Source organism: Osmia lignaria, chromosome 7 (assembly GCF_051020975.1).
Source record: "Osmia lignaria lignaria isolate PbOS001 chromosome 7, iyOsmLign1, whole genome shotgun sequence".
NCBI classification, from domain to species: Eukaryota; Metazoa; Arthropoda; class Insecta; order Hymenoptera; family Megachilidae; genus Osmia; species Osmia lignaria.
In genome coordinates, this window is record NC_135038.1 from 9,597,937 (window position 1) to 9,613,905 (window position 15,969).

The 15,969-nt window shown below is 37.5% G+C and overlaps 1 protein-coding gene across 1 annotated transcript in view; it reads left to right on the plus strand.

Annotated features, from left to right (window-relative positions):
- IRSp53 (Insulin receptor substrate 53 kDa) overlaps positions 1-15,969 on the plus strand; it is a 135,558-nt gene that overhangs the window by 69,760 nt on the left and 49,829 nt on the right. The window contains exon 4 of the mRNA XM_034324360.2: positions 10,824-10,916. Within this exon, the coding sequence (XP_034180251.2) occupies positions 10,824-10,916 (93 nt within the window). The remainder of the gene's footprint in view (positions 1-10,823; positions 10,917-15,969) is intronic.

Consider the following 15,969-nt stretch of genomic DNA (forward strand, 5'->3'; position numbering starts at 1 on the left):
GTTCCCATATGCGCTAGACGATTTCTCGAATAAGGATCCTCGACAAGCACCATTTCATATTCGAATTTTACTGACATATCACGCGGTGGCACCGAAGCTGGCAGCTGTTGCCCGGCCAAGATTCTCATACCCGGCTGTATTAAATCGTGAAAAATGGATTTTTTGATTCGAACATCCACAGTTCGACGCGACTTGCTTTGGTCTTCCGTTCACAAAGGCTGTACGGTGATTTATGGGATCGTCGTATCGAGTATATTACACGGAAAACAATATTGCCTCGCCGCCGTGACTTGCATCGTGCGTGTAAATAAAAAACGAAAATATGGCAATAAAGCGTCGACAGTAAGAAGATTTATGTATTTTGATGTTGGTGTCGATCACGATTTAACCCTTTCGCTACCACGGTGGTCCCATGGGACCGGCGCTTGTCTTTTCATTTGGGCCATGGTGGTCACCACTAATTGTAAGAAAAATTATTTTAATATATTTCGCATTTCTTTGCCATTATAAAATTTTTAATATGAAATTTGTGACCTACTGGTGCAAGTTCAAAAATTCGCGTGACAGCGAAAGGGTTAATAGATGGAGATTTAACTTTGATGATGGATGTCAGGTATTTAGGTATTAAAGAAAATTCGGGGACCCGATTTTATAATCGAGGCAGGATCGCGAAAGTTTGTTCAGCACACAAATTAGTTCGGGTACCCGTAATTTCAGGACCCGCATTTAAAGCCTCAAATCCTAACAAAAATTACCACGGAATTCTCACAAATTTCTTCTCATTTCTGTATACTCTTATTTATCGCACGGAATCGATATTACGATCGTTGAATCAAAAGGGGCTTCGACTAACGCAGCTGGACAAAATCACGAATGAAATACGGTCGCTGACGGATCAAGAGTGGAAAAAAAAGCATCGACGCCATTTATTTCAGCAAAAGTTTCGTGCTTGAGGAATGGTTCTCGTTATGCAGCCACCGAACACGTCAACGTTTTCAATTGTACCTTTCGTCGATCCTAGCCGTGCTTTTTATTCCGCGGCTGACTCGTTTGCCCGTGAAATTGCACCGCTGGAACCGTGTGCCTCGATGGAAAATCTGTTGCCAACGAACGTATTGGATTTTCTACGTCCTTCAATCAATTGCTTAAGACGAGTGTCATGGTATCGAGCGTTAACAGTTCATTTCCGCGAGCTTTTCAAGATCAAGAGCAATCTTTCTCCGTCAAATTATTAGAATGAACTGGAGAAAATAATAGAAAGTTGAAAGCATTTAATAATTATTTGAATATACGAGGAAAATTTGTAATTCAAAATGAAATTGGACAAATTAAACCTCCAAATATATATGAATTAATTTCTTAAATTTAATTATGATTTAGGATGGTATTTTAAATGCAAAAAATCAAAGGAATACCTTTAGTGTTAATGATTTCATGACCTAAGATTAGAAGTCCAAGACTTCTAATTTGAAAAGTATTAGACTTTTTGAAATTCCTCACAATGAACAATAAACCTAACTTAATCCTGAGATACTCTGAATATGAAAATTCCTAAAAATGTTGAAAAGACAAAGCAAAGAGACCAAACACGAATACCATGACTCCAATAATAATTTCAACCAGGCCATGTGCCAGCAATGTTCACCACTTCCATACATTCCCCAAGTCAATATCGAAACGTCTCGAAGAGTATGGCCGATCTCGATTGGAAGTTGATCCATCAGACCAGAGGACACGTCCATTCCTGTGGACGAAAGTTTCTCGATAGTTGAAGACAGAACGAACGAAGACGAAGGATGATTGGTTGGCTTTAGGAACAACTCGGACAAGATAGACAGCTCGAAGACACACTGTCCATAGTCCATACAGGGATCCCTTGGTTAGCAGAGGAACTTGAAGAGGAACGGAATCGCTTCGCAATCGTACCGATTCCCAATTCCTGATGCCTTTGCTTCTAAGACTCAACCATCAAGCTGACTATATCCTATACCCTCTACGCTAGGCTGGCCGCAAACAAGGAGGTGGGCAATTTCGGGGGTTGCTCAGCATTTCTACCCTGTTTCTATCTACCTGATCTCTCTCTCTCTCTCTCTCTCTCTGTTTCTATCTACCATGTAAGGATCAACCTCAACGTTCGAAAGCAGTTGCTGCGTGCACATTCCTGAAGGACCGAAGAACTTCGTTGGAGCTCGTCGAGAAACGGATCTTGCTGATTTGGGAAGTTGATCCGGCCAACCGATTCCTTCGGTCCCTTATCACGTTACGGATAGAGTAGAAGATTCGATAGACGAGCCACGTTGATGATTTCGTTGAAGTAATGACGAGGTTGTATATAGGGTAGCGAGCGTAGGAGGCTTCTGTGGAGGAAATGGTGATATAGGGGAAGAGAAATAGCACTTATGTTTATACCATTGATGTAACTAGGGTTTCTTTCTGGGGCAAAAATTGAAGGAATCTGAAGATTCCTTAGAAATTTTTGAAATTAAAAAATTTTAGAATTATGAGGGTTTATATTTTGGGGGAGGGACAGGTTCACCGTGGTCCCTACCTTGCTATGCCTATGCTTCAACCAATCAAGGCCCAAACTTACAAAACATATACAGGAATGTTATTTTAAAGTTAAATGTATAATTTTTAAACAAAAGAATTTCACATATTGGAAGAATAATTTTTAGAGAAATAATGTAAAATTTAGAAAATGAATATAATATAAAATGTGAGGCTTTCTATATGGTTCACAATTCAAATATTAGTTCGATCCATGATATTAGGGATTCTAAAAATACTCATATTAGGTATTTGGAATTATGAATAATAGAAATAATAAAATATTGCAAAAATAACAGATAAGGTTTGTTAAAAATAAAAATAATACCTAATGAAACTTTCAACACTCACCTATCTTACTAATTACTAAGTAAACCAATTCAAATGCAAATGAATACTAAAATATTTCTCTCACGTAAACTTAGCTTAATATATAGCAATTTTTAAATAGTAAACAGATTTCTTTACCCATAAAAATATCAAAAATTTAAATAATCCCTGAAAATTCTAAAAATTCTAATTTTGAAGATATCTATTCAAATCAGTGCAATAAAAAAAAGTAGGTAAATGTGAACTCTGACCGTGGTCACGGTGGGATTTCGTGACTTCCCACAACACGAGAACCTGGTATTAAGCTGGATAACAATAAACGGAAAAGTTCGCCAGAGAAACAGTGCAAGTGTTTCCAGTACACTTGCTGTTACGGAATAATCCACGGACGTTTGCTAAAGCTCACCGTTCTAACGTGAAAATGGCTCGAAACGTTGTGCAACTGTTTGGAATTATTCGTGGCCAGCGGCTGCTGCGTCTTTGTAATTTCGTTGGTCCCCGCTGTGTCTTTGTAATTTAATTTTCTTTTGCCACAGAAAAGAAAAGCATTCGGTCGCTTTAAAAGAAAAATTCACGTTCAATTCTGATACCAAAATTAAACATAAACATTGACGATCTGATCATTTTTCTTTCATTAATATTGTACCAAAAATCAATTATAATATTTAATGTTTGATATAAAATAATGAAGTTGTGCGCAAGCGCTTCATTACGAAATTTGCTCTCCACATTTAGACAAATGAACGAAAAAAAAAATTGTACAGCAGAAACGAAATAAATGTGACATGGAACTGAATAAAACGCAGGAATAAAACAGCAGCACAATATTTCGCCTCGTAATAAAATTTCATCGCGCAGCCAGCACGAAGTTTTTACGGTAACGTTTAATAGCTCGTTTAATTTCATCCTGGCGCTGATATTATTAAACAGAATCGCATGAGATAGTTGCATGTCAATTTTTTTATTACCTTTCCTAACAAAGACACGAATGGCAGCTGAAATTTTCATTAATTAAAAGTGCGTTCCAAATGGATGTATGAAGGAAAATTTAAAAAGTTTCAAAACGAACGTTACGGATTTTTTAAGGATGTGATGAGTTTCTTATGAGTTTACCCGAGAATGAAATTCTGCAAATCCTTCCTCGAGTTTAATAGGAGGAAAGAAAGTAATCTGTATTCATAGTCGTCGAGATACTTTATGTTCACGTTTCTTTCAGCTATATTCGAAGGAAAGGTAAAATTTCATTTAACTTCAGAAGAAAATGTTTGAAAACTTTTAATCTTTGCAATGCATTTAATTCCAGTAACTACGATAATTGCAGAATTTTATTTGCCGAGTTATGAAAATATCTTTTCGTGTTTGTTTCAAGTCCGAATGGTTACAGTGTTCCCGATGTTTATCCTTGTTCGAGTTAAACTAGCGAAAAATATAATGTTCACATTTTTTACGCTCTTCATTCCCAACACACTTCTTTCCTCGTTCTCTTCCGGTCGATAAATAACGCGTTTTAAAGCAGGCTGAAAAGTGGCGGAAAAAGTGGTCTCAAACTCCTCTCGGCCGAAAGGAAACACGAAAATAATGGGTGGAACATTAACAGTACTTTCAGTTTACATAAATTTGGATACGCTTACTTAAATAGAATTGACGAATCTAACATTATGTGGTATTTTTATATTATTTTATAATTTCCAAAAATAATTGACCCTCCGACTATGGTCCTTGAAATATCAACAATTTGAATTTAATACTAAATTTTATTTTATTCCCATTTTAAAAATTTATAATTGTTCTTCAGTATTATGGACAAGACCGGATTAGGATTTCTGGGGACCAAGGCTATCAAACCTTCGAGGGCCCTTAATAAAACTTAAGAAATTATGGTTGAGTGAAATCTCGAAACATACATACAGTATTACAGTAAATTAGTGTTGCCTAAAAGAAATGTATAATGTCATCTCTAGCATGACATTCGAATTCAAAGGATTAATTATTAAAATAATTATTAAAATAGTTTTACTACTGAAGCAATTATTTACACGATTATTGAAATTTGAAAAATTACATAAAAAATTCATGAAACGAAATAATAATCCCAGAAAACTATTCAAAGAAAGGTTAAAGAATTGCATGGAAAAATGAATTACACTCGTGTTCCATGTAACTCCATGACAGAAGAGCAAAATACCAAGTAGATTAAACACACCGTGGTCTCACGCAAGAATACCCCACATCCCAACGTTAACCAAATTAACACTCGTACATGTTCTACCAGGGAAAGAAACAAAACTACGTTTTCCTCTGTTTCCTTCCTCGGTTCATCCTCACTTCATTTCAACTTCTGTTTCTCATCCGCAGATTTTCTCGTTGCTAAACGTTAAGTTTCCTGTAGGTACGCCGGGGAAGAGGGGTGAAAGGAAACAGACAGAGAAAGGGGTGAGAAAAAGGTGCGGCTGAATTTATGCTTCATTCGTACACGTTAGGTATACGCGAGAAGGAAACGAGTGGAGCGTAAATTATGGTACTCTTGAACGCGAACTCGCTACGACCTTCTGCGGTTCAAGATGAACACGGCGTTACTCGTTACGAGAGGGCCTGTTGTTGCCAAGGGGGTTGAGGTAGTAGGGTGTCTTTTATTTATTGTTTCAGAGCAAGCCGCGAGACCACCCTTCGGTCTATCCGACGGTGCGAGAAATTTCATTTTAAAAAATACCCTCGTCCCTGTTTCTCGACTTTCGCCTTTCTTTTGCTCTACTGCCAACGAACGAACGAACGAACACTCATCGCTCGACTTCTTCAAAGAGAAAAAGAGAAAACCCTCCGCCCACCCGCGGCGGTTCTCGTTCGCCAGACCTCTTCTTCCCTTTTGTCACTTTCTCCCTTCATCTCGTCGGGGTTCTACTTTTTCGAGTCTCTTAAAGCCTCGTTTCGCTGCATCCTAGGCTGTTAATAGACAAACGAACTGGCTGTGAATCGACACGCTCGGTGCGAAGGCGTTCGCTCGCGCTCACTCTAGTTCACTGCTCTTGTCCTCGAGCGCGTTTCGACGCTCAACACCTTTTCTATTCAATTAACGAGCAGGCTTTTCAAACTGGAAAATCAGCCACGCTGTAAACTGGTCGTGTTTCATAGATCACTTGAATTTTGTTGCGGTGCTCTTAGACGACTGTCAGTTTTTATCCTCAGGTGTGAAGGAAAATGGGCTATTTGGATGATGGTTCGTTGATGGTTTCACTCAGTTGGTTTTTGTAGATTTTTTACCTTTATCTTGTAACTGGTGCAGACATTTGAGTTCTGTACGAGTCGTTCACGTTTGGTCTTTTAAAATTGATTTTAAAGAAATTTTTTGTGCCTTTAGTACATTAAACTAAAATTTTCATCAACTTCTAATTAATCCTTGGACGATGAATATACCGAGCTGTTTTGTTAGTATTCGGGGTCCTCACCCAACCCCACCTGACCCGTGAAAAATTGTATATTTTTAAAATGGGAAGAAAATTTGCGACACCGGTGAGATTTGGAATTTGAGCTCTTCAGTTCACCAAAACCACCCACGTTTATAATAGTTAGTACTAAAAAAATTAAAATATTCAGTAGTATAATAATCTATTATAAAAATTCATTTGCGAATATCGGGTGAAAATTTTTAAAATTTTAAGTAAATTTTGGAAAAATCATCAGAGATAGTTCCAATACCCAATCACCGTAATAATAGTGATTCTTTTGACTTGATAAAAAATATTTGGGAGACAGTTTCCTCTCGACAGAACAGCGAACGGAAAGCACTAATTGACTGGCTCCGTCGCCTCCGGTTTTTGAAACGAATTAGTTGACGACGAATCCGATTCAGTCGCATCCTTTCAGACCGTTCTACCCCCTTTCCTGTTTACCCACCCTACGTCTCATCTTTATGACGAAGAGAAGCTTCGTTTTTCACAACTACATCTCGTTACGGTGTTCACGGACGAACGAGAACAGGGGGGAAGGGTTTTTGTCAAGCCATCGAGAATTCGAATTAATACGCTTGGCGTCGCGGCGCGGAGCGACGCACGCATTACGGAATTATGCTTAATTAGCCAGCCATCTAGCGTGCGATTTAATACGACGTCCCTATCGGGGAAGGTCTCGATTGCACGTCACGTTTTCTACGAACCCATGTTTCAGTAATTACGACTGTTGATCTTCTCATTAACACCGATGGAGAAACATTCTTTATTGTCTGGAGTTGGTCCTCACACTTTTTATTGCTTTGTATTCGTTTAGGTACGATTGGAATCGTTTTTGGAAATTTTTACAAATTCTTCAACTTTTCATAATTATTTAATTAAATTCATAAATTTAAAGTTTCTTCTTAAGAAAGAAATGAAATAATTAAAGTAGGATTAATCGTAAGACGAATCAAGCGTGAAACTTTCACGCTTCCCTGACAGCCGCTTCGTTATATAGAGAGGGAAAATTAAATCGAGACTTATTCGAAGAAAGCAGTTTGCACGATGTTTCCATGTAAATGGACTGATCGATCATCCCACGAGGAAAGAGCAAAGTTTCACGCGGACCCATCGTATTTACATTCGTTGGAAAACGTAATTCCGATGAACTGATCGATCGAGTTTTACTCGATGAAAGTTTGTCGCGAAGCTTAATCTTCAATTATCAGTCGATATCGGAAGAGGACAAGATGGAATTGTAATAATCGAGAGAATCAGACTTCCGTCTCCAGCGATAATTCAATTCTCCCCGATTATAAAATATTGTACAGGAAGCAATCACGTCAAATCAAACAATTGGTTATTTCCGAATATTTTCATTTTATTCCAAAATCATTCATACTTTTCAGTTACGTACTAAATTTTATAATATATAATTATTAAAAAATTATATTGTTTCCGCTCTGAATTACTTTTAATATCTTCAAGATTAAGGTTTCGAGAATTTCTACTTTCTCTGTAGCCATTTCCCCTAGAAAAGTCTATTATGCTTGAAACTGTGCGCCTAATATTTATATAAAACAATGATTTCTAATCCGAACCTTCAAATTTTCAAGTGATAGAGTTCGTTCTGTCTGGTACGTAAAATCAACAAAGAATGCAATTATCGCAGTGGCGAGACGCGTTTTTGCGCCAAGGGAAACTGAAAAGAAGAAACGAGAGGAGAAAGTGGAAAAAGACGAAAGATCGCGTAGTCTGAGGAGAGGCATTCATGCAACGAGTTCTCGGTAAGGTCAGAATTCACGTTCCGTGATAAAAGAAACGCGTGGAGCTGTCGGTGGTTACCGTAGGGGTTGCTAATACTCTGAAAATCTGCTTCCCTCGTGTCATATTCGAAAGGTACGCACGATATCGAGGGGAAGCTTTCTTCGAAATTCCGCGTCGACATCCGCTTGATTACATGCGTCTCTTTTCCGCTTCATTTCCGCACAGGGACCGACCACGACGCCCGCTGAAAATTTCTTTACCCAGGACCCTTCAGGATCTCGAGCTTTTCCGGCTTGAATTCCGAATGATTTTGCTGAAACGATCCCTCATCGCGATGGTCGATTTTGTCAGGCAAATTGGATAGGCGAGTTTCTCACGACAGGTGCAATTATCCTCGAATTTAGCATGTTTATTTTTTAAATTAGATATCATTTTAACATATTAACATTAATGGGGTTTTTGTCACCATTTATTGTAGATGAAAAATTAATTAACCCTTTAAGTGTTTTATTAAATTTGGAAGAGTGCACTTGTGTACTTAATTATTTATCAATTTTTTAATTAGGGATAATGGGTTAATTCGTCATTGAAGAATGCTTCTTCAGTAGGAATGACGAGTTAACTGGTCATAGAAATTTGACGAAAACCGATAATTATACTAAATTTAAATTCAATGCATTTTTAATATTCTAACTAAGCAAGAAGAATTTACTCTATCACGAAATTTACGATCAGAGCTGAGAAAATCGTAATTTTCTCTAGAGCACATTGTCCCGAATCATCCCCTATCTTGTTTTATCTTTCCTCGTATTCCTGAAACTTCTCGTCGAAAGACTTTCCACTAAAACGAGAGATAATAAAAAAAAAAATGAGGACAACGAGACTGATCCGGTCCAACCATTACGTTTTCCTTGAAGAAAATCGCCAGCCCTTCCTATTCACCCCTGTTGCGACAAAAGCATGGCATTAGACCGAGCACCCCGGCCGAATACCAATGCGTTAAGCTACCAAAAAGCTCTGGTATTAAGTCGCACCCTCTACTTTAATCTTTTCTGCTTCGTTCTTCGAGCGGCGGTTTCAAACTTGCTCAACAACTCGAAATCTTTAACTTACACTCGATTCGTTCGGAGACGGCTACTTTAACCCTTCGGCTATAAAGATACGTTTTTCACCTTTAAGCGGAGTTTACACCTAGTTCCAATTACTAATCATTAAACGTTTCGTTTCTCCGTTCCTCACGCATCACTAACCTAATTTCCTAGTAGGTCGCACAAGTGCATCGCAAAGTGTTTTGAACGCGTTAATTTTTTCCCCGAGAAGCGACTGCAAAGTAATTAGTTTCGTTTGAGAAATCACGCTGTAACAAGCGAAAATTTGAACGACTTTAAAACTTATAATCTGTATTACATATTTAACTCCCACTTCGATTCCTACTCTTTTTATTAGACAGTTTTAATTATTACATCTTAAAATTCTTTAATCACTTTACTTAAAATGAGATCTTTAAGACGTCATGCGATTTCGAAAATTATTTATTATATTTGTTTCCATGCAAAAGCAACAACGAAAGTATTTTTGCACCACTATGTTGATTTAAAGCAGTAGTAATAATAAATAAATAATTGTCAAATATTTCTTGGCACCTCCGAATTAAATTGCAGAACAAAAGGGTTAATGGTGATAAAAAAATTATTATCGTTGGTTTTCTACAATTTTAAGACATTTTTGTAGTCCTAGGTTTGTGAAGCTTAAAATACAGTCCTGATTCAATAGAAACTAAGAAAGAAAGCTTTCTGGGCTTTCAGTTTCCGGCTCTTTCGACGTTCACATCGTTACAATTAAATCCGAAGAGTCCACTTTTCTGGCGGAAGAACACTGGGTTGATCTTGAAAGAGAACGATCCGCTCTCAGTTTGCCGTAAAACAACCCCTACACTTTCATACAGACCCGTTCTTTTCGAGATACACCACGCTTCTATCCTGCCACTCTTGTCCGACCTTTTATTCCCTCTTCTTCATCTTTTTTTTTTTTTCTGTGCCACGGTGGCCAGTTACGAACCATACAATCCCGTATTTATGAGGGATTCTCTCTGGCGTAGGAAACAGGGTGTACACCACCAATTTCCACCGATCTACCCTCCTGCCCTCGTGTTCTTTCCAGGAACGTCCCAATTTTTCTGCCCCATAGATTTTAACGAGGAGCTTTCGCGGGAAATGATCGTTCTTTATTGAAAACCAGACCACTTCTAACAGCAATTTTATTCGCCAACCATGGAAATACTCGTACGAGTCCACTTATTCACCCCTGATTTCTCATTGAACGGTAAAAAAATGAAAAAATTAATTAAGTTATCTAATATTTTCATATACCCTTTGCACTCATTTTGTCAGTTTTTGTTTATAAAATAATTCCAATATTGTACATTGATAAACGAGAAAAATAAGAATTCATCTAAAATATCATTAATATTAATAGCCGAGTAAAAAATAGAAGTTAAGGAACAGTGGAGAATTATTGAACAATTCCCGATGGAAATTAAATCGTTCCATTCTGCCGGTCGATCCGATGAAATTTCCATACGATTAAGAGCTCGTATATTATCCCGCTTTTAATTAAAGAGAAAGTAGTAGCGCGAGCCGTTGAATTATCGTCCAAGTATAACGGGGGAAGAAAAACAGAAAAATATAGAAAATCGCGCTACACCTGGTGTACGGGAACTCTGCTATATTTGCACTCTGTTTCATTATTTTCCAGGAGCCGCAGCCGCATCCCGGGTCTACGTGGACGCATTGTCTCGATTAGCACGGCAGGCGCAACTGGGAACATGGGGTGGTTCCAAGGATGTCGGTAAGTTTCGCAATTTTCTTATTATCGTCGCGCCGCGAACCTTTTTCCCTCTATTTCTCATCGCCCTCCCCGGAGACGGAGAAATTCGAAACGCGTAACTAGGCGGTCGCGTGAGCATCACGCTAATTAAAATTCGTCACGTAATTATCGGTCCGCAAAATGAGTTCCGCTCGGTTTTTAAACGTCGGATATGAAGCTTTATTAATTAGCGTACGACGTGTCATTAAACGGGCAAATAAATTGCCACCAATCGCGATGGAAATTTGATTGTTTCGTTCGACGTTTAATCGGAAGCATTAAATTTAGATTTCAGTAGTGATGCACCTCTTAATTATCAGATTGCCTGCATCGGAATTATTTTAATTACACCGACACGATAAACGTAATGATCGATATTTATTATAACTTAACCCTTGAAATATAAAATGAAATAAAAATAGTGACTCTCTCTATGATCTACTGCGACGTCTTAAAATATATGTAATTACGATATACCTTGAATTATCTCCAATCGTTTCAATAATTAGGGAAAATTTTTCCAAAATTATCGATCTACTTAGACGCTTCGAGGTTTTTTACGAAACACTCGCGCTGGCAAAGCTACTCTGAACTTTAGGTAAAATTTCGAGTCTACAGTCGAGGGAGATGCTTTCCCTTCTGTGTTTCCAAAATAAATTAGCACTCGTCCAGCTGCGAGTTAGTTAATTTCAAAGGGTGATCCTCGTCGCGAAACGGGCGACTCGCGGAACCTTTTTTTTTTTTCCTCATCCGCTTTCGACAAAGTTTGGTCTGTCGGCGCGAGGAACGGTAGACGAGCACTCTCGTGGCTTCCAAAGCCAATAAAGGTTCACCCGTTTAACAGTCTATCCCTGTCTCTGTCCGTCTCGATGCCTAGCCTACTCAGCGAGACTGCACGGAAAGAGGGTAGAAAAGTTGCTAACAGGATCATTGCAGCGTGATAAGTGTACGTATTAAGTCCGGGTCGGTAACCTTCGTGGCCGAGCTAGAGAGTTTCGAAATAAGAAAGGAACACGAGCGGGACTCTTAGGAAGCTGCCCAAGTGCGACGAAAGTTCTATTTGTTTTTCAAGTGGAAAGAAAGATCCCGGTTCGATTTATTTGCTGCTCACTTTGGTATTGTTCCCGCAAAAAGCTTCGTGCCATCTTGACATTCAGAGGGAAACTTCTCTTTCATCCTCTCTACTTGCCATACCGAGTAAAAAGATTAATATTATGAAGATGGCATGTCAGAAATAAAAGAGGATGTAAGAGATCAATAGAAACGTTTGTTGCAGGGATTCAAAGGTAACTGTCGTTTCTCATAGTTTCCTTGTCAGAGAATATTATTTCTTTCTCTGCGGTCAGGTTCTTTTCAAAAGCAATGAGACATTAATGGGTTTTCCTACTAGCTTTCTACTATTTGTTTTTATAATGCAAATTAGGATTGGAGTTTCAAATAATAGGAATTATTGAATAGTTAACCTGACATGTTTCGTACTTTCGCGAAATTCATTAGTAATGAATATTTAAATTTGTATTTATCAAAAAAAAAATAAAATAGAATATTGGGAAAAAAGGGAATATTGGGAACATTGGGAATATTGGGTTCACCTACTTCTTGATGTCGCTAAAAACCTTGTAGTTAATGTAACAAAAAACCCTAACTAAAAAAAATAAATAAGAATCTCTGTAACGTGTTACACAAGTGTGCAGACAAAACGCAGTAATTAAGTAGTCAGATCTCTCAGGCATGCAACCCTATTTTCAAAGATAATACAAAAGGAGTTCTCGAACATGCCTACATTGCATCATCCCCTTCCCGAACAGTGACCGAAGTTAACTGCAATCGGTGGTTGGCTAGAATATCCAAGCCTTGGATATAACCCTTTTAACTGCATACGAGACGCCCCGAGGCACCTTCCAATTTAAACTCTGCACCGCGTGTGCAACCTCGAAATAGGGTTACCGTATTATTTGTCGTTCTAACCAGTTATGGCCAACAATAAAGCGGATAAATTATTTCTACGGTAACTATTGTTTCTATTTTCTTTGATCAAACGTGTAATTGCTCGATTTCTATGAAAGGACACGCATAGTTATAATCAATATTTATAATTATGAAGGTGTAATAGTTGCACAACTTTTGCATATAATTTCGACTGATAGATTGTTCAAAGTAACCGAAGGCACGTTCAATTTCACTAGAAGGTAAATGGGTTTGCTGTGGACGATAGGTTCGGGCAAACTCCTGGAAAATTGACTCTCATCAGGAAAGTGTTGCACTTGTAGGACAGCCGGAGTTTCTTACAACAATCGATGACTAGCGGAGCGGAATATCTTATTATCCTCCATTTTGGCTGTTTGGCAGTTTTCCAGTGTACGCCAATTTGCACTCGTTAAAGACACGCCGAGGGAACTTTACGACCGGCCAATGTTGACTAAAACTCTCCACTTTCTCGATTTTTATTAGACGAATAAAAAATAATTTTTCTAGTAGAATAATATTGTAATATCATTTTCCACAAATTCTATTTCTATTTCCATTTCAAATATTTTGTTTTATAGAATTTCTTAAATAAGTAATAAAGGGAAATGTATCAAACTACACTTGTTTAGTCGAGTTTTCGTGAGAACAACGATGTGTCCCGAATAACACTTACACCGGCTTCCATTTCGACCCTCCAATTATCGTGGAGAAACTTCCTCCAATTGCCTCGATGTCGCTTTTTCCATTCTCTACTACTGTGTTCTTTGTTTTCTATTGTTCGATACAGCCATCGAATCTGTCAGTTTCCCCAGTTCGCAGGTGCACTTGTGTCAATTGTGTAAAACAAACTTTTCGAAACGCTGTAATACGTTTCATGGGAAACAAATCTGGCTGCAGCAAATACTATTGTTTCTATAAGCACCTCTTAACATTCAATCACAAGTAGAAATTTGTTCAGTTTATTACAGTAATTTGATATTCATTCATTATTCATATTTTCTAAGCAAAAAAAAAGGATTATATGTAGCTAGAACAAGTTTTATTACGCTAATTTGATTTTGCTTCAATATACTCGTTTCATTTTAACAATTATGAAATTCTTGTTTAACCCTTTATTGCATAATTTTCTTCTTAATTTTTATCTTCCTTTGCCCTTCCAATTAACAGTTTACAAGCTTGCAAAATTTTCCGCCTTTACAACCGACTGCAGCCTCGTCCGCGGCAATATAACGAGAGTCTATTGTAAATTTATGAATCGTGATTGAAAATAAATCAAACATAGATTCAATATTTTATTCTAAATATCAACTTGAAAAACGGCACGAATTTATAGGACGGCCAATATTTTGAGAGTAGATTCTGTTTTGTTGTAAGGCTAAGGTAATTGACACCTCATCGATTACTTTCCCCGCGAATTGATCAATCGCACGTCAGAAGTTACGTTCTCCCGTTTCTATTGCATCCTCGAGGAGATCGTTTCAGCTCGATTCGACAGTTTGTCGTCGAGAGGCGTTTCCTGAATAAGGCAAGGATTTCCTTTGCCGTTGCGAACCTTTCAAACTTGCTCAGCCAGGAATCCGTGGGCTCAAGTTTAAATCGACGGACTTTTGTCAACTGCGAAACGACACACGCCGCTGCAGAGACAGACAAACTCGTTCAATTTAGACACGCGATTCTCTGCTATCTCTGCCCGCCAAAACTAAATTAAACTTTTAATTATTTCAACGATGTTGAGAAAAGAAGCGAATCGTTGGTGTACAGGTGCAACCCTATTACTTTTTATTTTTCTATGAATTTCATGAATACAAAGAATTCTTTAAGCAGTATTGTTGAAAAATTATTATTTAAGAAAAAATAATGTGTATATATTTTTTGGTACGGAAATTTGAGAATTACAAAATTCCAGGTACTAATAGTTTAAAAATTTCAAAGAATTCTGAAATCTTCAAAAATTAACTTTAACCACATAACGAATAAAAATTATTAAATTTATGAATAATAATTGAATTTAAAGCCCTGAAACATCGTTCAAGAAATATGCCAGTAAAAGCTATAAATAGCACGAAATCTGTTAAGGCGATTAAATGTCTTAAAATAAATTCAGGCTGCAAAGGGTTAAGGACAGTTTCGCGAAGGGATCAAGGTACCTCTGAGTGGGTCACTCGATTTAATCAAGCCGTCCTCATCAATCAGATTCATTGATGCGGGTTACAGTCAGCACCCATCGTTTGATCTGATAATCCTTTCTAATTCTGCCCCGAAGTCAGTGCTCGGATTTCCTGGCAGTGGTCTCTTTAGGGGTTTCACCGAACCACCATGGTCGGCCCGCAACCTCTAAAACCCGAGGAAATTGAAAAGTCGTGTTCGACAGATTGATCGACAACTCTCATCGATCCGCCCTTATTTGAATACCAATTTACTGACCTGCATTACTGCATATGGTCATCCATTAACAAATAATATTAATAAATTACCCTCCTTTCATTGCATTCAGTATCTTTATAAATATTAATATTGGAAAAATTTTATTTATCATCTGTGATAATGAGAATTAATTAAATTTATTCGAAACGAAGCATCTGCATTTGTTCATTTAACAGCTGCATAATATTAAGATTTACACAAAATTTCAGAATTTTCCATCCAAACATTTACATTATAATTTCTGCTACAGTATTTATTTTAGCTATTTCCATTTGTTTGTAAAGTGCACTGCGCGTTGCATTTGTCCTAATTTCACTTAATTGTGGTCAGTCTACATCCAGTTATTTGTTGCGTAAATATTTGTTATCCAATGCATTATTTGCATGCAACGTGCAAACCTGTTCGACCGGTGTTGCTATGCATTGAGAGCAAAATTATTTATATATTTATTTTTTGAACATTTGTATATCAAATTATACTTTATAATCTTTTTGGCAACTTCCATGAGCAAGCTGGATCGTTTATGTCTGTCACTGATTTATTTTACTGTTTTTGGCTTTCAAAAATCCCAGGTTACCCGCGAAGAGTTAATTACTAATTGTAAGTGTTCACGGATATCCAAATATTCAAATTTTCCTCTAAT